Source organism: Camelina sativa, chromosome 1 (assembly GCF_000633955.1).
Source record: "Camelina sativa cultivar DH55 chromosome 1, Cs, whole genome shotgun sequence".
NCBI lineage: Eukaryota > Viridiplantae > Streptophyta > Magnoliopsida > Brassicales > Brassicaceae > Camelina > Camelina sativa.
In genome coordinates this window covers 11,820,570-11,844,604 of record NC_025685.1, presented here as the reverse complement: position 1 = coordinate 11,844,604, position 24,035 = coordinate 11,820,570, and the positions used below count along the sequence as shown (strand labels likewise).

At 30.9% G+C, this 24,035-nt stretch overlaps 3 protein-coding genes across 3 annotated transcripts; all 3 read right to left on the bottom strand.

Annotated features, from left to right (window-relative positions):
• LOC104706963 (60S ribosomal protein L36a-like) lies at nucleotides 5-858 on the bottom strand (the record flags this gene model as incomplete). The annotated part of the gene is made up of 4 exons (XM_010423208.2): nucleotides 781-858; nucleotides 397-576; nucleotides 155-229; nucleotides 5-58 (listed from the first exon to the last, which is right to left on the bottom strand). Coding segments are annotated over exons 1-4 (312 nt in total), but the record flags the coding sequence as incomplete, so codon positions are not given.
• On the bottom strand, nucleotides 1,167-2,649 carry LOC104788377 (CRIB domain-containing protein RIC5-like). Its single transcript, XM_010514129.1, has 5 exons — nucleotides 2,615-2,649; nucleotides 2,448-2,519; nucleotides 2,224-2,302; nucleotides 2,038-2,138; nucleotides 1,167-1,947 (listed from the first exon to the last, which is right to left on the bottom strand). The coding sequence occupies exons 3-5, from the start codon at nucleotides 2,279-2,281 to the stop codon at nucleotides 1,492-1,494; spliced, it is 615 nt and encodes a 204-aa protein (XP_010512431.1). The 5' UTR covers nucleotides 2,282-2,302; nucleotides 2,448-2,519; nucleotides 2,615-2,649; the 3' UTR covers nucleotides 1,167-1,491.
• LOC104788366 lies at nucleotides 22,887-23,983 on the bottom strand. The gene is made up of 3 exons (XM_010514120.2): nucleotides 23,679-23,983; nucleotides 23,337-23,593; nucleotides 22,887-23,256 (listed from the first exon to the last, which is right to left on the bottom strand). The coding sequence occupies exons 1-3, from the start codon at nucleotides 23,886-23,888 to the stop codon at nucleotides 23,052-23,054; spliced, it is 672 nt and encodes a 223-aa protein (XP_010512422.1). The 5' UTR covers nucleotides 23,889-23,983; the 3' UTR covers nucleotides 22,887-23,051.

The following is a 24,035-nucleotide window of genomic DNA, read 5'->3' as shown; positions in this document are numbered from 1 at the left end:
AGAAAAGTGATGTTCCCTTCCCCTTTTTGTCTCCACCGATCTCAAAATGCTTGCACCTCTGTTAATCAAACAACAACAATACAATGTAAGCAAATCACCAAGTAACATATCCAGTATACATTAACTGAAGCATGTAAAGATGATTCCATCTCACCTTGATTGGGCGCTGAGAAAAGTGCTTGCAGCTCTGACACTGAAGCCTCAGCACAATCTTCTTCGTGGTCTTAGCCTGTTCAATACAAAGATGTAACCAAGTCAAAAAACTGATTCTATTGGAATATGTTCTCACTGCTCCAATTTCAAGATTCTACTACACAATTAAGATTCAAGATCAATGGTTCCCTAAACCCTAATTCATGAAAGCAAAATTATCAAAATAAGATAGTTCAATCGTACCTTCTTGTGGAAGACAGGCTTAGTCTGACCACCATAACCAGATTGTTTACGGTCATAACGACGCTTTCCTTGAGCAGCAAGACTGTCTTTACCCTTCTTGTATTGGGTAACCTTGTGCAAAGTATGCTTCTTGCACTCTTTATTTTTACAGTAAGTGTTCTTAGTCTTTGGAATGTTCACCTTTCAAATTCATAAACCCAGAAAAAAAATGAATCAGTTACACACACATACATATAATCAAAAAGAGACACTTTAAAGATTAGATCTGGAAAAAAAAAAAAACAATACATCAATCCACACATCAAGTATTGTTGTTCCTCAAAGATCTCAATCCCAAAACCCGAAACGAACAATTACGAATTCGAAAATGAAGAAAGAATTTACCATTTTCGCGTCTTCTCTGCTCTCCGGTGAAGCTTGTTGTTGTGTGCCGTCGTCGTCCACTAGACTAAACGAAGATGTTTATAAAAAAAGGTTTTATAGTACAGTTTCTGAAACCCTAATCTGACTCTGGGCCTTAGTATAAACTATTAGGCCCATATTTCAATATTTGTAGTATGTGGGTTGGACATAAACTATAGGCCCATCTGTCATTTGATGGGTTGTTTTGTGTATAAAATAAAAACATTGATTACAATCAAAGACCTCTAGAACTTGAAGTAGTGATCAAATAAATCGAAATCATCCAAATCAAAAATTTACAATTTAAACAAATGAGGTTTCGTTTGAACAATACATGTAAACGCAACAAACAGTAGAAGTCTAATAGATGTCAGACACAATCAAGGCTAATATACTAATCGAATCCTAAGAAAACAATAGAAAGGTTTGCTTCTGAATATTCTAAGAGTGTTAAGCAAGCATATATAATTCACATCCCTTATTCACAATCATCATCAAAGGGTTCTCCTTTCTCGACTTGATATGAAAAGCATTGTTCTTGTAGTCTTGTAATGCAAAAGCATTTCCAAGAAAAGGGAGAGAAAAGACAAAAACTGTGTAGTAGATCATGAGAAGAAAAGCAAAAACCACCACTCTAGTCTAAACTTGAGAACAACACTCTCTTTTTTTTTCTTTCTTTCTCCTCTTCATCTTTCATCTTCCTGTAGAACTTCCAAGACCCGCACAAGGGTAAACCGCTCTCACAGATATATCTGTTTCTTTCGACTTTGCTGGTCCATTAGGTGGAAGAGGTTCTCCTCCTCCTCCTCCCCCTCCTCCTCCTCCTCCTCCTGCTCCCGATGATCCTTTTGACTTTCTCTGCCTCGAGTGTTTTGTTGCTACAGGCTGATCAGTCTGTTGAGGTAACTCTAACCCTGATCCTGACTCAGACCCCGAACCTGTGCTCTGTTCTCTCTGTTTACCCGTACTGCGTTTTGATGGCCTCATTGATCCTCCTGCCCTTGATGGAGATTCTGTAGGTGAGTTGTTTCCTGTTGATGTCTTACGTCTCCCCTTGTTTCTATGCTTCTCCCCGGAACTCCCAGGTTTCTTGTTAGAGCTTCCTTTCGTCTCAGTCTTGGTGCGATCTTGAGACTTAAAATCATGCATCTGCATATTTTCCCATGAAAACATTTGACTTAATTCACAAGCAAAACCTATTCATAGAGTAATATTCATTGAGAGAGAAGAAGGTCATACCCAGCTTGGTGTGGTAGCAGAGGGCCCTTCCCATCCTATATGAGCAACATGTTTGACATCTGTTGGTATCCCAATCTGCATCTCTGGTTCCTTCTCATCCTCTACAACAATAACATTTATTAAGATGTTTGATTATTGTATGTAGAAATATATGTATGAGTTTGTTTGGAGAACGAATAAACTCACCGAAGATACGAGCAATGTACCTCAACCCTTTTAATAGACCCTTCATTTGTGAGGTCATATTCAACTTGCAGCTGCATACCTAGCTTGCACACCAAGCAAAATCACAAACCTTAATGTTTTTTCGTAAATTCAATGCTTTTCTTTATAGAGATTCTTCTTGTTTTAACTTTTATATTTATACAATTGTGAAATAAAAATCTTAAGAAGAAGAAAAAACAACTTACATGTTTATGGAGTAGATAAAACCCGATTAACAAACAAATAGGTTCATATAGATTTCCAAGAGCTATGAGTTTCTGCAAATTTTAGTGGAATAAATAAACAAACAAGAAGAAAGAAAATACAATTTATTAATTTTTGTTTTGGAGAAGAGAGAAAATAAACAAGATACCTGCCTGGTTATAAAAACTTTAAAAGGTTATGTTCTTCAAACTAATATCTGAAAAAAAAAAGTCGAATTCTTGTGTTTGTTTATCTTGTTTTCTTGTTTTGGTGAAGAGAGAAGAGAGGTCACGTAAGAAGAAGAAAGAAATCTCAAATGTGTTTGTCCTCTTTGTTCGATCACAAAGGCTCTCTTTTTTTTCTTGTCTATTTCTTTTTTACATATGCCTAAAGCCTACGTGGTGGATAATTATTGGATGTAGAAGTTGCAAGTCAACGGATAGCCAGAAGATTTTTTTCCCTTATTTGGTGGTTTCAATGCAATTTCTTCAAATTCTATATTAAGATGATGTGAATAGTTTTATTTACTGGCAAACGCGGGAGATACGGTTCTTTGTTAGCTTTTTAGAGAAACCCAATAAGAAAAATCATCTTATCGAGCAAAAAACATGCATCTCTCAATATATATATATATATATATTTTTTAGTTTTATCGATAGAATTTTGCAATACTAGTTTTTATTATAGTCAACAACTTCCCAACAAGGCAAATCCATTAATATTTTAGTAAAACTATATAAAAATACACATGTCAGTAATTAAAAATTAGAAGCATAAAATTTTATTATTTGCAGAATGAGATATTTTGTCTTGTAATGTTTTAGTTGTCGTCGTCGTTATCCGGTTTCCTGGTGAATTTAACGCCGAGCAACTTAAGGAAATTGAACACAATCCCTATGACGCACAGTGCAATGGCGACGCCTATCAAGATTTTAGTCCACAACTCCATTGTTAAAAGAGATCTCGTTCCTGGTTAGAAATGGGAGTTTGAAATTCATTTATATATAGTTGGGGGATTGACTTTCTACATGAATGGTTGGATTCGCAATATGATATTGTGTCTATCTGGCTGAGCTAGGAAATCATCACATCAGAGTCAAAAAAAATTATTAGGGTCAATTATGTGATTTAAAAATTTTACCATGGTCAATTATGCTATTATACCAGGGTCAATTTGATTTTTTCCTTAAAATTTTATCTAAATTTAAAATTTCACCAGGGTCAATTGACCCACATGATTATACTCTGCCTCCGCCACTGTCTATCAGTAATTGGGTGTGCATGATGTGTGTATCAATAAAACACAAAAGCACATTAAAACATTAATTTGACTTAATTTTATAAAAAATATTCTTTCAAGGAGTAAGAGTTTCTTCAAAAAATTATTACAAAAGCTATATTTTAGTATTTCGTTTATCTTTTTAATAAATTTTATAAATACAGATTTCCTATCCATAAATGTATTTTTATTATTTTTAAAAATAAAAATCTCTCAATAAATTGGATTTTTATTGTATATATAAATTTAATTAATTAAAATATCTCTGAAAAATTAAATTTAACTTTGTTTTAAGCTATATAACTGTATAAAAATCATAAATAAAATAATCTAGTGTTCATCATATCATCCCACATACTCAAATTTGTATCCCTAAAGCTATAAAAGCTAATTTTTAGAAATTTGTTCAAAATATTACTAATAAAAGCTTTCGAGTATTAATTTTTATCTTTTAAATAACTTTACAAATACAAATTTCTTTTCAATACATATTTTCTAAATTTTAGAAGTATTTTTTTTATGTTATCTCATGATTTTTAACTGGATCCATAAATAAAATTAACTAACAATCTCATAATTTAATCTTACAGTTGAGATATTTGTATAACAATAATAATCTTAATGTTCATCGTATCATGATCATCTGACATGTGAATTTTTTTATCCCTAACTTAAGTATAATCTATATATGTTACCTATCATTTCCTCTTTTCTCCCACAACTAAAACAATAGACTCCCTAGTGTTCCTTTTATTTTTAATCCTTGTATTTAGTTATAAGGAACGTCAATAAACAAGAATTGAAATTTTAGAGAACTTATGTTTGTCAATCGATATTACATTGTAGGTAGGCATTTTTGGACATCGATTCTATATTCGGGATATAGAAAACAGAAATCTTGGTGCTTGGTGAAATTAATCAGCTGAGGTTTAACTCTTTGACTGAATTTACGAGTTACATCCGTTTATAAACCATTAAGCCTTAGTCAGATAGTCGGAATGAGCTTAGCACCTAACAAAAAAGCGGAGATTAAACAAACACTAATGGGAAACTAGTTTTAGGTTTATTTATTAGATTAATAATAAAATAAAAATATATATTATTAAATATGTATAATTCTATTTATGTTCATAGAAAAAAATCAAATAAAGTATAAAACTATAGTATTATTTTTAAAATTATGATAATTACATAAAAGCGTAATTTTTAAAGAGTATTTTCTGAGTCTTTTTTAAAGTTTGTATATTAATTATTGTCAAACATCCAATATTATTAAACTCAACCCGGAAAGCAAACCAGAAGACCTTCTGGATCACCAGGTCATCGAATCGAGCCGGTCCAACGCGGGTCAATAATTCATTAAATTTCATTGTATATAGTCGTATATATGTATATATATATATATATTATATCTTGGGTTTTATGAATATCAAAATAAAAAATTAATATCTTATCATAGTAAATTTATCTTTCAACATTAATTATAAATTTCTATACCTTATGATTTTAAATCCAAACAAATTGACTAGCACTAAAATATAATTGGAGATTAATAATAAAAAATGTTAGATGAACAAATTAAAAAAATGTTGACAGATGAAATAGAAAAAAACTGCACAATATACAATTTATCCCACATAGATTGTATAGAGGAAGAAGTATTGCTTCACTATATAGGTTCCTAAGATAAACAATTACCAGTTAGGCAATTAGTCATTTGTTTTAACTCAAACTGTCCGGTCAACCACCGATTAGCCGAGTTTTTTTGGTTTCATCTGATTTTTTTATTGTTCGGGGTGGAAGTGTAATCCGGACCAGAATACCTTTTGGTTCACGGTTAAACCGATTTGACCGGCTGATCCAATCAGGGTTTCAAAACATTGCAAACATCACGTGCTATTAGTTTAAATATCTATATATATATATTTTATTCTATATTTGTCTCTAAAAATTAATTATCAGTAAACACAAAATTAACCAGAAAATAATTGAATTAGATGGGTTATAATTGGATTAATTTAAAAAAGATTAGTCATTAATTGAAGCAGACATACGTCTGATGATTTTACGGGATATAATTAGTGATAAACAGGATTTTTTTAAAACAGGTTACATCTAAAGGGTGCTCAATCTCTCTAACAGATTAGGAATTCACACATTTACACATCCAACAAAAGGCTAATAAATAAAAAAGTTATTATTTAATCAACCGGAAAATTATATATTATTTGTTATATATCCAACAAATATATCTCAACATATAGATATATTTGTCATAAATTATATAAATAATTCCTAAGAGAGATTTCATCTGCCATATATATGTAAGTCTCCTTCACGCATTAGCCGTCGACCTGTTCCGAGGAAAAATATCTGATGAAAGCCAAAAAGAAAGAACACAAAGTACCCAAGATGAACACTCCAATGCAAATAGCTCCTGCCACTATCATCCATGGTTCCATTGTAAAATAACCGAAAGAAGTTAGAAATGGAGTTTGAAGGTTGTACAACGTTAATGTTTCCTGTCTTTCGCTCTTCTTACAACATGCATTTCTGAATTCATAAAATGGATTTTAAAGGTGTTTTGGTATGGTTGAAAGAATCAAACTTTTATTAATGATGTTTATCCATAAAACACAAATCACACTAAACTGATGTTGAGATAATTTATCAAACTTTTAGTAGAAGAAATGACACATTAATTAAAACATAACAAAAATTAATAGATAACTTTTAGTAATGTTCTTAAACAATTTTAAAAATTTCCTTTTACATTTGTTTTTTGTATTTCAATTGAATTCCATCATATCATATTTTGAACTTTTCCTTGATTACCTTTCTGTATACTTAGAAAAAAAAAATCTAATCGTTCAATTATTATAAATTTTTGTTGTACATATAGATAGAAAAACAAAACATAAAAATCTACCGAAATATAATTTAAGCTTGATGACTAATAGAGTTTTCATAAAAATATTATAATGTGTTAAATTAATGTTTATCATATTGAAACAACCGGTACATTTCTTTATATATATATATATATATATATATATATATATATAATATACAATATATAATTAAGCATCTCATATTAATTAATTAACTTAACTCAACCACAATTCACTAATCAACTAGCAATAAACGTTATGCACAGCAGAAACATACCAATAATACAAAACCAGTATATTATCAATACTACAACATTCCTATCTGATATGTCTATATTTTGTCTCTGCTAAGCATGTATTTGTCATGTATTTAGTTAGGATAACTAGTTGTTTTGCATAAATTTCTAGTCTCTTTTGTACACTTTGCATATTTAGGTAGTTCTTGCATCATCTTCGCATACATCGTGCATTTCGGAGTATTTCAGGTGTTTAGGAAACGTCGGAATCGCACCGTTCGAGTTGCACCGTTTGAGTCGTACCGTTCGAGCCGACGTCCTTCGAATCGACCCAGCACCGTTCGAGTCGACGTCCTTCGAGTCGACCCAGCACCGTTCGAGTCACCCGTTCTCGCCAACACCATCACCCAATCGAGCCACCACTCGTTCGCACATGTCAGGAAGACGTTCCATCACACGCTTGAGAGAGTTCCCAAAACCGACTCCTTACCTTGTCGTTTTAAGTTTTAGGGTTTTCCATGTTGGACTACTATAAATATGTTTCGTTAAGTCTTGGCTGAGACATCTTATCTTTTATCTCATTTTCGTTTTGTTCTTAAGGTTCTACCTAGCCACCTAAAACGTTTTGAGACTTTGTATCCAAATATCTTTTAATCCGTTTAGTTTTTGCTTTTGATTTCTTCTACAAAGTTGTTCATCTCATTCTTGTCTATCTTATTATGCTTTGTTCTATGTTTTCTGGATTTGTGTTTTTGGTGATGATTTATGGATCTGAGTAGTGCTAGAGTTCTTGGGGATGGGATAGACTAGGTGGAGGATCTTAGGATGTAGAGTGTTTAAGCTTTGATTTTTATGATTCCCTTCTGGACTAGTGTTAGAAATGCTAGTTTCTCTCTGATCAATTGGAACTAGGTTCGAGACATTTCCACACCCAAAAGGTGTTTGATGAAATGTCTAACCAATCAGTGTCAGAGACTTACGTTCCTAGCCTAAGAGATTAGTTGTCTAGGATGTTTGTTGACGTGAATGAACTTGTCTGTCACGCCTGCTCAACCATGTTTCTCTAGCGAGAGCTGGGTATGGAAGTGGTTGAGTCTGAGTAGCTTTTTCCAAGAGATTGGATTAGCTAAGTTGTGATGTTCATTGTTTAGGGATAGATCGCTTGTGGCATGTTAAAAACTCTGTAGACTAGGATACTCCACCAACATCAATTACTCCCATCCTTAGGACTTCTATCTTTTTGATTGATATTACATTCCTGAGACTGTTTCGTTTCTAGTTCTGTGATTCATTTTCGTTTTGCATTCTGATCACTCTAGGATTGTTAGACATAAAAACACTCTTTTTGATTTGGCTTAACTTGTGATTTCTTGATTGCATCTTGATTGCTAGCAACATCCCATTTGGATTGACACCTTAAGTACTACAACACATAAGGTTAATTGAACCTGCTAGGATAGACATAAAAAAAAAATCCTAGTATCACTATCCATTCTATCCAATAAACTATCATCACTCTAACCAAGGTTCCAACATAAACATTATCATAATCAATGTAACATCAGCAAACCGGAATCCCGGTTTAGGGGATTCATCGATCGATGCAAGGTCGATTTTGTGCGGACGAGTTTAAGTTAAACGTTGCGTTATGGGTGAGAAAAACCCTTAGGTCATGTATAAAAGGGATTTGTCATGTTGTGGCTGAGGTTTGGCCGTTTCTGCAGAGAAAGAAAGAGAGAAAGAGTTTTGTGAGTGTTCTTGGAGTTTGAGGCTTTTTCGGTAGAGATCTGTAGCTGTGATCATTGTAGGAGCTTTGTATGAGCGTTTTTTTGCTTTTTTAAGGTTTAGATTCGTCGTGGCAAAGGTAAGTGCATGACCATGGCTTTTCTAAGCTGGAGATCTCTCTGATCTGCTTGTTTCTATGTGTTTATTAGCTTGTTAGATCGTGGTTAAGTCATAGGAGGCAATGGGAAGCTTTTTATGGCTTTGTGTTATGTGATTTGGTGGTTTAGGGACGGAGATCCGGCGAGAAGCTTCGGAGAAAAAAGATGCTTGGCATGTGCGTCGGTCGATGCAATGCGAGGACAACACGAATTGACCTAGGAGCATCGGTTGATGCCATGTGGAGGCGTCGGTCGATGCAATTAGGGATTTCGTGAAATGTCGAGCATGTGTCGGTCGATGCACATTGTCTGTCGATCGATGCAAGTGTACCTTGTGTCGGTCGATGCAATCCCCAGTTGGTGTCGGTCGGTGCAAGCTAGTGTCGGTCGATGTAATCCCCAGTTGGTGTCGGTCGATGCATGTGTGGTGTTGGTCGATGCAGAGTCCTGGTTTGTTATTGTTGGTTATTGATTGTTGGTTGATGGTTAGAGATGTCTCTCTTGCTTGTGACCCAATAGATGGGAGGATTGCCTTACTGAGTGTTTATAAAATACTCATGCATTGCAATTTGTGTTTGTGATGCAGGTAAAGGCAGTGTGAGAGTGAAATCAAGGCAATGAGGAGGAGGATGTTCTAGTGATTCACCTGGTTGTTGTCTAGCTTGCTAGAGTTGGATCGTTAGAACATTGTTTAGGATTGTTGGTTCTTTGATTCATGTTGTTTGGAGATTTATTATGGTTTAATATTGATTATTGGTATTATTATATCCGCTGTTTGGTGCGGTTGTGGTTAGGTGGCTAGTGAGTATGAGATCACTAGTCTGGATTATTATATTAATATTATTCATATATTTATTATTTAAAAAAAAAGGGTCGGGTCGTTTCAATCAACAACACACAAACAAGACTCTAGATCATCCTCCTCGTCATTGCCTTGATTCCACGATCACACTTTGCCTTTACCTTCACCACAAACACAAATTGAGATGCATGAGTATTTAATAAACACTCAGTAAGGCAATCCTCTCATCTACTGGGCTATACACACAAGCAATAGATTCATCACTAACCATCAACCAACAATCAATAACCAAACAATAACAAACCATGACTTTGCATCAACCGACACCAATACATACATCGACCGACACCAACTTGGGGTTGCATCGACCGACACAAGGTTTACTTGCATCGACCGACACAAGGTTTACTTGCATCGACCGACGCATGCTCGACATAGCATGAAATCCCTAATTGCATCGATCGACGCCTCCACATGGCATCGACCAATGCGCCTAGGTCAAACGCGCCGTCCTTGCATTTGCATCGATCGACAAACAATGTGCATCGACCGATGCACATACCACACATCGTTTTCCCCAAAGCTTATCGCCGGATCTTCGTTCCTACAAGCATCAAACTCGATCCCAAGCCCCAAGAAAGCCTCACAAAACCTCAAATAACATTCTAGCAAGCGACACAACACATAAACAAGCAAATCAAAGAAATCTCCAGCTTAGATAAGCCATGGTCATGCACTAACCTTTGCCAAGACGAATTTGAACCTCAACCACGAAGAACTACGCTCCTAGAAAGCTCCTACAATGATCTCAACTACAGATCTCTACAGGAAACGCCTCCAATTACCCAAAAAAATCTCAAGAACGCTTAAGAACAACCAAACACTTCTTTCTCTCTTTCTTTTTCTGCAGAAACGGCCAAACTCGGCCAAACCCTCGAGTTTCTGTTTTTATAAGCGGTTCCAGGATTTTCCTAACCCCAAAACGCAATGTTTAACTTAAACTCGTCCGCACAACACCAACCTTGCATCAACCGATGCATCCCCTAAACCGGGATTTGGGTTTGCGGATGTTACACATATAATCCGACATAGTCAAATGTTTATCCTTAACTGTAATCTATTTGTGAAACTGCAGTTTTTATATAAAAATGTTTGATAAATGTATACATGCTTCTAACCCATTTTAATACGAGATCCTCTCATTTCGACATATATACATACACTAGTTTAAAAACATATCAATTCCTAAAATTAAATATAGAAAGATATTTTCATTAGTATGTTTTGGTTATTTTTATTATTAGTTACTAGATTTATATATTCAATTATAAATTTTAAATTTGAATATGTTAGAGAATCTAAATACGGTAATATATATATATATATATATCTTATATAATAAAGTAGATATCACTATAAAACATGTTTTAATAAGTTGATATGTGGCATCTCTCCATTTTTGACATTTGTATTCTAAATATTGTTATCGTTTTTTTTACTGAATTTATTTATATCATTATACTTAAGAAACTAAATATCAAAATGCATTATAGTTAAAGAAAATTAAGATACAATTTTTTGGTTATTTATTGACGATTTAAAGTTTAAAATAAATATCAAATTAGATAATGTTAACATAATTTAACATATAAAAATAATAAAATTTTCCCTTAAAGACATATTTTCCTATATTTTCTTTATATATTTCTTTACAAATTAATCAAAAAAGATGTTATTTTGAGAAAATTATTTGTTTATGTTAAGGTGAGTATCTACGGTTCTTTTTCTTTTAGGATTAATAATTGACAGTATAATTTAATTAATTATTTTATTCTTTTAGTAATTAATTGTATAATTTTCTCAATTTTTTTCTAATAGAATCAGTAATTTAAAGTTAGAATTAGTATTATTATATATGTATATATATGAACTATCTTTTATTATTTAAATTGTTTAAACTTTTAATTTCTTATAATTTATAAATATGTTAAAAGAAAGTTTTTGTATAATACATGACAAAATCTTTAATTATTAAAATTGACACTTGTCACTTGTCACGATCACTTGAGTTACTAACTTTGAAAACTAAGGTTTATATAATAACCTAATATTGAATACGCTATCAAATCATTTACCGATTGAAAAACTTAAGAAAATTACATAAGTTTGTATTTTGATTATCTTATTTTTCTTATATTATGTTAATCACTAATTTTAACACATTCAACATTTTTATACTTTAATCAATTTTCTGTATAAATTTATTTTTACTATATGATTATAATAAATAATAATTGTAATTAAATTGCAAATATTTTCCTTATTAATTGCAAATATTTTCCTTATTAATTGGATATATTTTTCTATTGAACTTAATGATTTAATAGATGACTTTCCTATTAGAATTAGTGATTTAATAGATTACTTTTGGTTTTATATACTTTTCAAAAAATTTAATTGTAATCCTTTTATATTTAGAATTTTTTCATTTTCTTATAATTATTAAATAAAATTTCTTTTCGCACATGTCAAAATATTACCGATATACTTGACATGTCGCGATTATATGAATTTCTATCTTTAAAACCTTAGGTTTATATAATAAAATGTTGGATAACTCAGCTTAAATATGTATTTGAGTGAGGTGGGTAACAAAACAAAACAAAATAGCATGTATTAGTTTTATTTATTTATTATTAATTCAGTAATTCTCTAATAAACATGTAGCTTGCCGAGAAGATATATATATACATATATATATATATATATATATATTTTGTTATTGAATTAAAAAGAGAGGAAAATATTAAATGTTAAAGAACTCCTAACCAAAAAATAATTTCTTACAGACTGTAATTAACAGTCATGAAATTAGTCAGAAATATTTAACAGATACATAATCCGGCATATTCATAAAATTTTAACAGATACATCTGTTAAATTAGTCAGAAATATTTAACAGATAGTAAAAATCTAATTTTGAATCTGGTGTATTTACATCATAATTTTCACATGTTCCGGCGTAGATTCTTTAGTACATAATAAAATTATATATGAATTGTATGAATCTTCCACATTAGATTGCTGAACTATTGTATTGTACTGATCAACGTCTTAATTTTATAAAATGACAATAAGAGACATATTATAGTTGTAACATTGCTGACACATTTTCCTTTCTTACGTGAGTTTGAGCCACATGTTCATAGTTCCTACTCTTCGTCAATAGCAATCGTCAACATATCAGTCGAACAAGTTGTCTTAGGAATACACCGAATACTAAAGCAGGAAACGCTGCCAATACACAAATTACCGCTGCCAATACACAAATTACCGCTGCCGCCATAACTGTTCCTATATAGATAATAACTATATCAGATAATTGTATTTTAAGACCAAACAAAATTTCACTAATTATTCCAAGTGTATAACAAAATTTATAGAAGTTTTACTGTATATTTTTCAAATGAAGTCAGTAAGTCCAGTAAAAAAAACATCAAGTTAGGGCATCTTCAACCCAAAAACGGCCGGATATTCCAAAAAAAAAAATATACAGTTATATTTTTAGTTTTTTAATAAAGCTGAACCAATAAAAATTGTCTATGGCCTACAAACAGTAGAAAAAACGTTTCTACAACAGCAATTTCAGAAGCTATTCACTTTCTAGCGGGGCCAATATTTTAGTTTGTAATTAAAATTTGGGCCACAAAAAATATGAGCAACCCAATAAGCATTTTCACTGGAGTTGGTCTTAGTATTTTATTTTTATACAAATCTGTTTTGTTAAGTAGTTTAAGTCAACCATTGGGAACACTAACCCAAAGTCAACACCTTAACCTTAATTTTTACATGACTATTTTTAGTTCTCACTTTTCAGTGTTTCTCTAATACCTTATCAAACACAAAAGTTACTATAAAAGGATTCATGCAAGTTATTATAAATTAAGTACTAATTAAGTAGTCCACAAAAGTTACTATAAAATTCCACGCTTCATGCAAGTTATTTCAATAGTTGCATGTAAACTCTTTTAAAGTTCCGTTTCCCGTTTCCGAAACGTTTCAGAAACATGGAAATAAGTCACGAAAACATGATTCCTATAAATCTCTGTTTGGAAACATGATGGAAACTCCGTTTTCATTTTGGTAACATGACGGAATTTTTTTTTTTTAGCTTAGACCTTAATAAATATATTAATTTGAAAAATATAAAGTAAAACCTCTATAAATTAATAATGTTGGGACCAAAATATTTATTAATTTATAGTGATATTAATTTATCTATAAATTAATAATTATTTTATTTTATAGTGTAAATTAATAATTATTTATTATAGATATATGTTTAATAATTTAAATTTTTAAATTTATGAATTGAGACAATATTAGTAAAATAAGATTAGACTTCAGATTTTGTAAATATTATGGTATTGGAATTGAATCTGTAATATTTAGAAAACATTATTAACAATAAATTACAAATACAATAGATAAATTCACTTATATATATGACATACATAAATTCAATTTATGAATAATATATTTAATTATCATTTTCATAATCTATTTACTTATTAAAGTAAATTACAATTTACAAACAATAAAAAAAATCATTCATTTATTTACCACTTTTATCATTTTTCTCATTTCATTTTTAAACTTAGGATAGTTTAAATTAAATCAATTTGTCTAAAAAAATTTGTTTTATCTATTTAATGATATAGTGATATTAAAAACAATGTGAAACAGAAAATATGTGAATTTGATTTTGAGAAACACTAAAAGACATCAAAACTTTCTACACCATTTTAAAATTCTTTTGCAAGTTCAAATATTTCACGGGTGAAACGTATTTTACAGAAAATAAGCGCAAATTTGAATAAACGAAAAAAACTTTCTTACATATTTTATTTTATACAAACAAATATTAAATCTCAAATAATAATTTTATTTATAATATTTTATTTAAATCAAGTTATCCCGCACTATGTGCGGGTTGGTACCTAGTATATATATATGTAACATATAGATTTTTTTTTCTTTTTTTTGAACCAAAAAAAACAGGAATAAAATCGAGGTGTGATGTTAATGTACGACTGTACGAGCATGTAATTTTCTTACTACCGACTAATTAACATGGCGAGTATTCAACCACTAGATTACATTTGGTAGAAGTTGATTATGTGAAGTTAGATTTATACTTGATATTACAACAACTTCAAATTTGTTTAATTCACTATATCATCTTCAGATTTATAGTTGATTACAGAATATGTATGATATTAAAACGAAACTGATCAGTGAATTCATAATATTGGCGGGTTACCGGATACTGGTGTAAAAATCACAATTAGAGAGAATGTTGAAAATGTGTAGGCGAAGTATTATATTGGAATCCAACTTCTGAAAATTAAGAATAATAACTCAAAATTGGGCGAAGTATTATATTGGAATCCAACTTCTGAAAAATCCATATACTGTATGACTTAAATTTCTTATAGGATTAGATCAAAAACATATTTTTAATTCCGCACATTTTACTCATTGCTTCCCTCAACTCTTGGTGGTGTTCTGTTTCCACCAGAAATAAGCTGCCACAAAGTGAAATCTGCAAGAAGATTCAAAAAAAAGAAAACTGATTATTGATAGAAAAAAACAAAATACAAATTTGATTATGGATTTTGATTGTAACATCCGCGAACCGGTTTGGTCGGTTTAAAGAGATGTGTGATGTGTGATCGACACAGTGGATGCATCGATCGACACATCCTAATTTCGGGTTCGTTTGGTTTGTTTTAATCGACAATTCAATTTGGGTTTGGTTTAAGTGAGATATAAACCGAGATATATAAACTGGAACTCAAACTAGGTCGTGGGGAGAACCTCTTTTGTCGATTCCAGAGAAAGAAAAAGTGTTTTTGAGCGTTCTTGTGAGTTTTGGAGATTTCTAACTGTTCTTAGGGGATCTGGAGCTAGGATCGTGTGGGAAGCTTGCTAGGAGTGTGCATTCGTCAGTTTTAGAGTCATGATCTTCTTTTTCAAAGGTGAGTGCATGACCATGGCTGATCCAAGCTTGAGATTATCTGATTTTTGTATTTATGTGTTATGTGGTTGATTTCTTGGTTGTTTGGAGTGTTTTCGTGGTACTTGAGGCTTAGTGAGAGTCCTTTGTGCCTTTGGATCGAGTTTGGTGCGGTTAGGGACGGAGATCTGGCATAATGCTTTGAGGAGAACGATGCTTGGAATCTGCGTCGATCGATGTAAGGAGTGTGTCAGTCGACACCAACTTCCTGGTTTGTTGTTTGTTGGTTGGAGTGTCTCAATTGCTTGTGTGTATAGCCCAATAGATGAGAGGATTGCCTCACTGAGTGTTTATGACAACACTCATGCATCTCAATTTGTGGTTATGGTGCAGGTAAATGCAAAGTGTGACCGTAGAATCAAGGCGATGAAGAGGAGGATGTTTTAGAGGCTTGGTTGTGTGTTCTATGTCGTTGTTAGGTTACTAGAATGGAACCATGTGGTCTAGAACGGTTGTTTAGGTTGTTGGTTGTTTGATTTATGTTGTTTGTTTCTGAATGATTGGTTTAGATTTTGTAGACATATGGTTATTGGTTATTTATTTATCGGTTATTGGTTTATGTTATCTGTTGCTTGGTTTGAATGAGGTTAGGTTGTTAGTGAGTATGAAATCACTAGTTTAATATTTTATTTTACAAAATGGGTCAAGTCGTTTCATTGATAAGTTTTGTTTTTTATCTTTTGTAGTGCATCTATAATGTCCCGACCGCCACCTCTTAGTGGGTCCCATGTCCAATCAAAGTCCATGGGCCCACCTTCTTAATGGGCATCACGTCCTCTCACTAGGACCGTGAGCCCATCAATATCTGACGATCGGTTTGCTATGTCCGGAAGGCTTTAAAGACTTGTTACCGTCTCTACAAATCACCACATGATCTTTCCCTGTGTTTTGACCTCACTCGCACAGTTCCGACAATCACTTCCGGGAAGGTCACCTATCCTGAGACTACTCCAGCTCAAACACACATAACTCTGGAGTTCTCTCATAACCCTTGACCGAAAAGATAAGTGCACTTTGGTGACATAGGTGGCCAAAATCAATTCTTTTAAATCTCTCCGCAAGTCTCTGAAACCGGCGTGTCACATAATCCAATCATCAACATTCAAATGAATCAAGGTTTAAAGTTAGACAACTTTATTATTATAAGAACACAACACCATTTTAACTCTCTTCAAGTTCAGAATTTGGTTATGATGAATCATCTGAGTTCTTATTTGCAAAACCATAGTCTCAGAGCCAAAACTGAAACATTGCTAAAGACAAATCTCTCAATTTAGCAAACATAAACAAACCATGGAACACAGATCATTCTGTCATGTGGAAGTTTTAACTCAAATTAGGTTTTTGGTTTTTCATGACGAGATAATGTACCTTAACTCTTTCGGGAATATCCCGAACTGTTTTCAATGATTTTGTGATGATGCAGTACTGAAAAATGACTAAAAGAATCATCCAAATGATGAAGCAAATCTGAAGTAAACACTTAGACACCACCGTTTATCAAGTCACTAGGTGGATTTCTTTATATTAATATATATTTTTTGGTTGAAAGTAATTGGGGTTTGTTAATGGTTTACTGTGTTTTAAAAAAATAACATTTGATATCTATTCTGGGGTTTGTTTTATTTGTATTCATTAACTATATAGTTTATTTAAATTGATCAGTTTATCCTTTTTCTAAATTATGAACAAATTCTTTTGTGTTATTTCTAGGTCTTAGATATTTTTGGATATTTTGACTGGTTGTTGTTTCTTCTTATGTGGCGTACTTATTTCATACATTAAGTGAGAAAGTAAATACTTAAGCAGAAATAACTGAATCGTAAATTATTGATAACACGTAATCTACCAATATTTTTGAAGCCGGAAGTAGTAGTGTTTGACTTTGTTGGTGGTAGTTGGCTCTCTATTTGTTTTTTTTTTTTGCGCAATCATATTTCTCCTCTTTTCTTGTGCTCTCTTAGCAGCCATGGAAGGTAACATATATGTATGGAAGTATGACATCCTGGTTTCAAAGACTTGCGTAGAGGTTTAAAAGAATTGATTTGGCCACATATGTCACCAAAGTATACTTATCTTTTCGGTCAATGGTCCTGAGAGAACTTTGGAGTTAAGCATGTTTGAGCTGTAGTAGTATTAGGATGGATGACCTTCCGGGAAGTAACTGTCGGAACTGTGAGAGTGAGGACAAAACACAGGGAAGATCATGTGGTGATTTGTAGGGAAGGTAACAATACTTTAAAACCTCCCAGACGTCCATCGGATATAGATGGGCTCACAGACCTAATGAAATGACGTGAGACCCATTAAACAAGGTGGGCCCATGGACTGGGATTGGACATGGAGACCACTAAGAGATGGCAGTCGGGGGGTTACAGGGAGTCATAGAAGATGTTTTAGGATACATAAAAAGAATCTTATAAAAAGAAAAACTAAATGAATTCAAATAGGTGTCTAAAGTTAGATCATAGGACTTCATACCATCATTGGGTGAGCATATAGGAGAGTTTGATGTTTTTGGTTTTTTATGTCAATCGCTTGCTATCTTGAGAATCATATTATCTGCAGATGTTGAACTTATAAGAAACTTGTAATAGTCATAATTTTATAAGAAGAAATAATACTTGAAGTAAGTGTTTGAAGAAAAAAAAAGAAAAGTAAGTATGAGAATGCTCTACATATTTCGACGTTTAAAAGCTAAAAATTTGGAATTCAAGTAAATATGAAATTTAATTAAGTAATACTTGTTATGTTTTTGTTAAAAGATAACTAATGTTACACACCACATGAAATCATATATATTAAACGTCGAAATCTAAAAAAAAAACAAAATAACAAATGTTGAAATAGAGGAAAACAAAACTGGTGATAAAAGAGGCCGAGTCATTGGCTCCAACTATTAATCTTCAATGAGAGAGTGCTACACATCATCTTCTAGGATATGATCAGTTTATTGGCTACTCAAAACTATACATCATGATGTTCATAATATATAAATAATATACCATGTTTTAAAAATCCCCGCCTAGCACCGATTACACCACGTAAAATCGCTAGGCCCACCATTTCCACTTAGATTAATGACTAATTCCCGCCTAGCATCGATTATCTAATTATGCCAGTTTAATTTGATTATAACCCGTCTCATCTAATTATTTCCTTCTTAATTTTTTGTATACCGATTATTTTTGTAGCTAAATATAGTTCAAATATATATTTTTGTTATTTAGACATTTAGATTAAGAGTTTGTACTTTTTGATATTTTACAATAACTAATGGACAAACTTTTAGTGAAAATCATAAAATTTTATTTTAAAATTATGTTTTTATGTTTTTACCATAATATCAAAAAAAATAATATAGTCTTATATTTTGTTTGTTGTTTTTCTTTTAACATAAATAGGATTATACATATACTTAGTACGATATATTTTATTTTAGTATTAATTTAATAAAATAACCCTACAACTATGCTCCGATTAATCTCCGTTTAATCTTCGATTTTTACTTTAGGCGCTAGGACCACCTCGACCGCCCAATTAGCGCCTAGCAATTTCTAAAACAGTGGTAATATATATGCAGTAATAATATCCCCAAAAAAAATTAAGAACAAAGATGTGTATAATAGCATATGCTACACGTATATATTGAAATAAGCTAAAAAATGTTAGCTGAATACTAAAAAAATATACAAAATTTACAAAATTATGAGATTTTAGATATGAAAGTTAGTTAGATGTGTGTATTACTATATATTGGTAAAATTGTAGTTAAGATCATATTATAAATTCATTATTTAATTGGGTAGTAATTGCTGCACTAATCTTTATATCAATTCATTTTTCATTGTCATAATAGTTACATAATCTATAAAAGAGTTACAAAAATGCAATAATTAATATTAATATTTTTTATTTTTTATTATTTTTTATTTTTTAATTTTCATTAATCATTCATTGCAATGCTATAAATACTATGGAGGTGACAAAAACATCAAAATAAACATAAATAAATTGCAATTAATTAAAATTTAGTGCCTTAAAATATGGATATGATTATTAATATGAGAGTTATAAAATATGTAAGAAATTTTTTTAAAAATAATTGAATAAAGAACTGATTTTTTGGTTTAAATAAAAAATTCAAAATGATTGTAAATAGAAATATATGATAGGAACTTCAAACTAATCAAATTAAAATTTTAAATACATATTTCGTTATCTAATTAAACGAAATATGAATTGAGCTATTTATCTATAACTATTATAAATTCTATATATATTAAAATATACTTTAATTTTTATAATTAGAATGAAATTTCAAAATAATTTAATATTTCTATATTTATATTACTAGAATTTGTACCCGCGCACGCGCAGAATTTTAATTTAAAATATATCTTATCCATAAATTGTTGAGCTCAAATATAATCATTCCAACTTTTGAGTATCTTATTATTTGGTTCTCGAAGTTAGTAACTCACCAGATTGTGAACCGTGTTAGTTTTACCGATCAGAAAGTTAAAAACTCGGCATATCGTGACAAATGTCAGTTTTAACGATTAAACATCCAAGTTAGTAACTCATCATATCGTGACATGTGTCAATTTTAACGCAATCTTTGACTTTGAAGTGTTAACAAAGTTTCTTATGCATAATAACTAAGGTTTTTGAGGTTAACAAATTTATCACGGTGTTATTATTATCCTACTATATTAATTGGGAAGTACAAATATGAAACTAACCTTAAAATGTATAAAAAATTACATTCGATTGCCATTAGAAAAACTTAATTAAGATTAATTAATTAATTAAATAAATAGAATTAATTAAAAAGGAAAATTGTAGACACATAAAATAAAATAAATTGTAGAAAAGTAAAAAAATATCTATTATAATCAAAACTAATTCGTGCTTTAAAAAAACAAATTAACAGGTAAGATTATAAAAATCTAATCTAATAAAATCTAAAGTTTATTACATGCAAATGTTTTATTGACAGATTTTAAATAAACATTTTTAAAACACAAAACTTTTAATATAAGCAAAACAAATTTTTAATCACAAATTGTTATAAATAACATAATAAAAATATAAATTCATTAAAAATTTTCATCAAACAAAAATTTCAGCTCGGGGAAAACCGCGGGTTAGTACCTAGTAAATATATAACTTACTTTACTCAGTGATATACAACATCTAAATATTTTAAGATAATATTTCTTTGTTATATTTATTTGCGATTTTGCGTGGGATTTTAGTTAAAATTTTTATCAATCAGAATCATTGAATATGAAAATAATTTGAAGATTAAAAGATAAATCTATATAAAAGCAGTACTTATTTTACTAATCTATATATAACATATATTGTCTAGTGTCGCAATAATATTGTCGACAATCTTCTGACATTTTATCTTTAAAAAAGTTCATTCCATATTTATATCCCATGAAAACATAATTTTAAAAGTTCTAACGTCAATGTCAATCGTCGACCTAACTATAGAAACCATTTAATCATATCAATATCCTACATTAAATGCGAATAATAGAAGTTTCATGAACAGTTTTATTGCTATATCGCTACAATGAGGTTGTCAAAATGCATCATCTGCCATAATAGAATTTCAGACTAAGTCAAGAATGCTTAAATGATGAAACATTTTAAACCCCACAATGAATATCTATTCACTAATCCAAGCTACATATTTTTTTAAAATCTCATATGTTATTTGCAGATGTCAATTTTGTGATGCAACCACAACTTCGTCTTCTAAAAAAAAACATAGTGTACTTTAAATATGTTGTTTTTGCCAATGTTTTGTGTTAAAATCATTTGATAATATATATATATATATATGTGTGTGTGTGTGCGTGCGTTATATTTGTTAAATACTGTATGTTTTCTATCATGTTATTAAATTGTAGCTCCAGTTGATAATATACCTTATGAGATAGCTACACAAATCACATGCCACTTTTTGTAACAGTTTGCATATCAGTTTTTCTATATTTCCTGACCATTGATTTTTTTTTTTTAGATAGATTATTTTTTTCAAAATTCTTTTTCATAGTTTTCCCAAAAAAAGTGTGCCCCTTACAATGTATTTGTTTTAGATCAAAACGTTTAAGTTAAGTTAAGTTAAGTAATTAATCTTTTCTTTCTTATAAGTAAAATTTAATAATAAATCTTTATGGTATATGTTTCTTAGAAACTAATGTTTCACTTCAATTTTATTTTCATGTTTAGATTTATATAAATACAATTACATAACTTGTTTTTTTACTCCACCATGCATTAAAATCTTACTTACATTCTAAAACTCATTAACCCATTATAAATTTTGAAATATAATCATTTTAAAATAACATTATTACTAAAACAAATTTATAGTATTATTTTTACTATTTTAAAATTTTCATTTAATTTACTTAATTCATTTTTGGATAGTTATTATTTTTATTATTTACTAAAAATTATATTATTGTTTATACTATTTTAAAATTTAATTAATTTTAGTTAATTCGTTTATAATTCATAAATATGCAATGAGTGAATATTAAAAATAGTACTTTTATGCAAAAAAAAAAAAAATTGATTAGGTGGATGCTGATGTGGAGGAAGGAGGAGTGAGCAAAGTTAACATTATATATATAGATGTATTTATTTTGACTTAAGTTGTTTATTATTATTATTATTATTATTATTATTATTATTATTATTATTATAAAAAAGAAACTAGAAATTAAAAATGAAGACACATGGCAGATCTACATATGTCACATGAGAGGCTTTGAGAGCAGGTTTGTAAATGGCTCTCTATTTTAATATATAAGATGTATATTTATTATTTTGTACAGAATCCTACATCAAATGTACATATACCAAATGTTTATCCTTGACTATAATAATCATGTTAAACAACTCACATATGTAGACATGTTTCTTACCCATTTTAATATATACACAACTAGATAAAATAATATCTAATGAGTAATGACAAATCATGTAACAAACTACATATTATATGTAGTAGCTGTGTCCTATTCTGTACTTAATCATCTCATCCATTTTTCACTTAAATTAACAAAATAGTTGTATTTTGAAGCCAATTGAGAAAATTTTATAGTTTTGGTCCAAATGATCGGTATAACCAAATAAATAATTAAAAAAAAAAACCTTCTAGGTGGTGATTTTTTTTTTTGTATCCATTTGGATAATATCTATGAACTCATTTAAAACAAAAGACTCCAACTAATTAATTTCCAACATATTGAGCATACCAAATAGTACGTAAAAAAACTTCAATACCAATCTAATTTTGAATTTGAGATCGGCATATTTGATTCCCTCCTTTAATTCGTTTTACCAAAATAATGGCTCTAGCTAGGCTCTCTAGCCTCTAATCTTGAAGAGATACTTAAGATTACATGAAGCTATAGTAGTAAATCTGCCATAAGTGTGTGGCAACTAGTTGCATCTATAGGCTGCTCAATCTCTCTCACCAGATTCCTAATTACACTTTTCACAAATCTCTTTTCTTTAGGATCTTTCCACAAAACCCTCAAAATTTCAGGAGGTATTACTGCTTTTGCAGCTCGAACCACCAACTTGTTACCATCTATCTCCGTACCATTCAAGCTGTTTTATAGAACACAAAAAAGGGGTCAAGACTTTTGTTTGTTATGTTAAGAAAAAGGATGTTTGGTTTCTGGTTCTACCTGTTGAGAATGGTGAGCATGTTTGGCCACTCAGAGACATCAAAATGCACATCTGCAATGTCGTATCCTTTCATATACACCTGTTTGATCTGTCCATAAGGAGAACACAATGCTCGTACATTTCTCCCTGCTGATTCCGACAAGTTTGAAATCCTTGCCACGGTTGTCCTCGGTATATCAATCCTAGAGATAAACAATTGTGTGTTGCAGATGCTAATTGAATGCTCTGCAAGTGCTCTCTCTTTGCCGTCTTCCGTCTGCAACACAAGTAGAAGATTTATCTACGGTGGATCTGGCATTTGATTCTGAATGTAAACAAGAGAAGCTACAATAAAACCACACCTCAAACTCCACGAAAGCATCTGTTCTCGATGAACCCAAGATAAACTTTGATATGTTGCTCCTACAGAATCTTAGCGCTTCTTTGATCTGATTTGAACTAAAATCATGCGTCAGCGGATGAATCTTAACTGTTCGGGCTGGTTCCTTCACCAATGCAATAGGCACATCTGGATCGCCAATGAGATCCGGAATACATATCGTTTCTACCATGTCTTCCTGACAAGTTGCCTCAACAACTGCACTGTTACTTTTCACCGCCACACTACCTTTCTTGAGAGCCTCCTTGACTGCAGAGTTAGTCTACAAATATGGAAGCAAAGAGCAGGTCAGCAGAAAAACACTCTTTAAGAAAAAGTT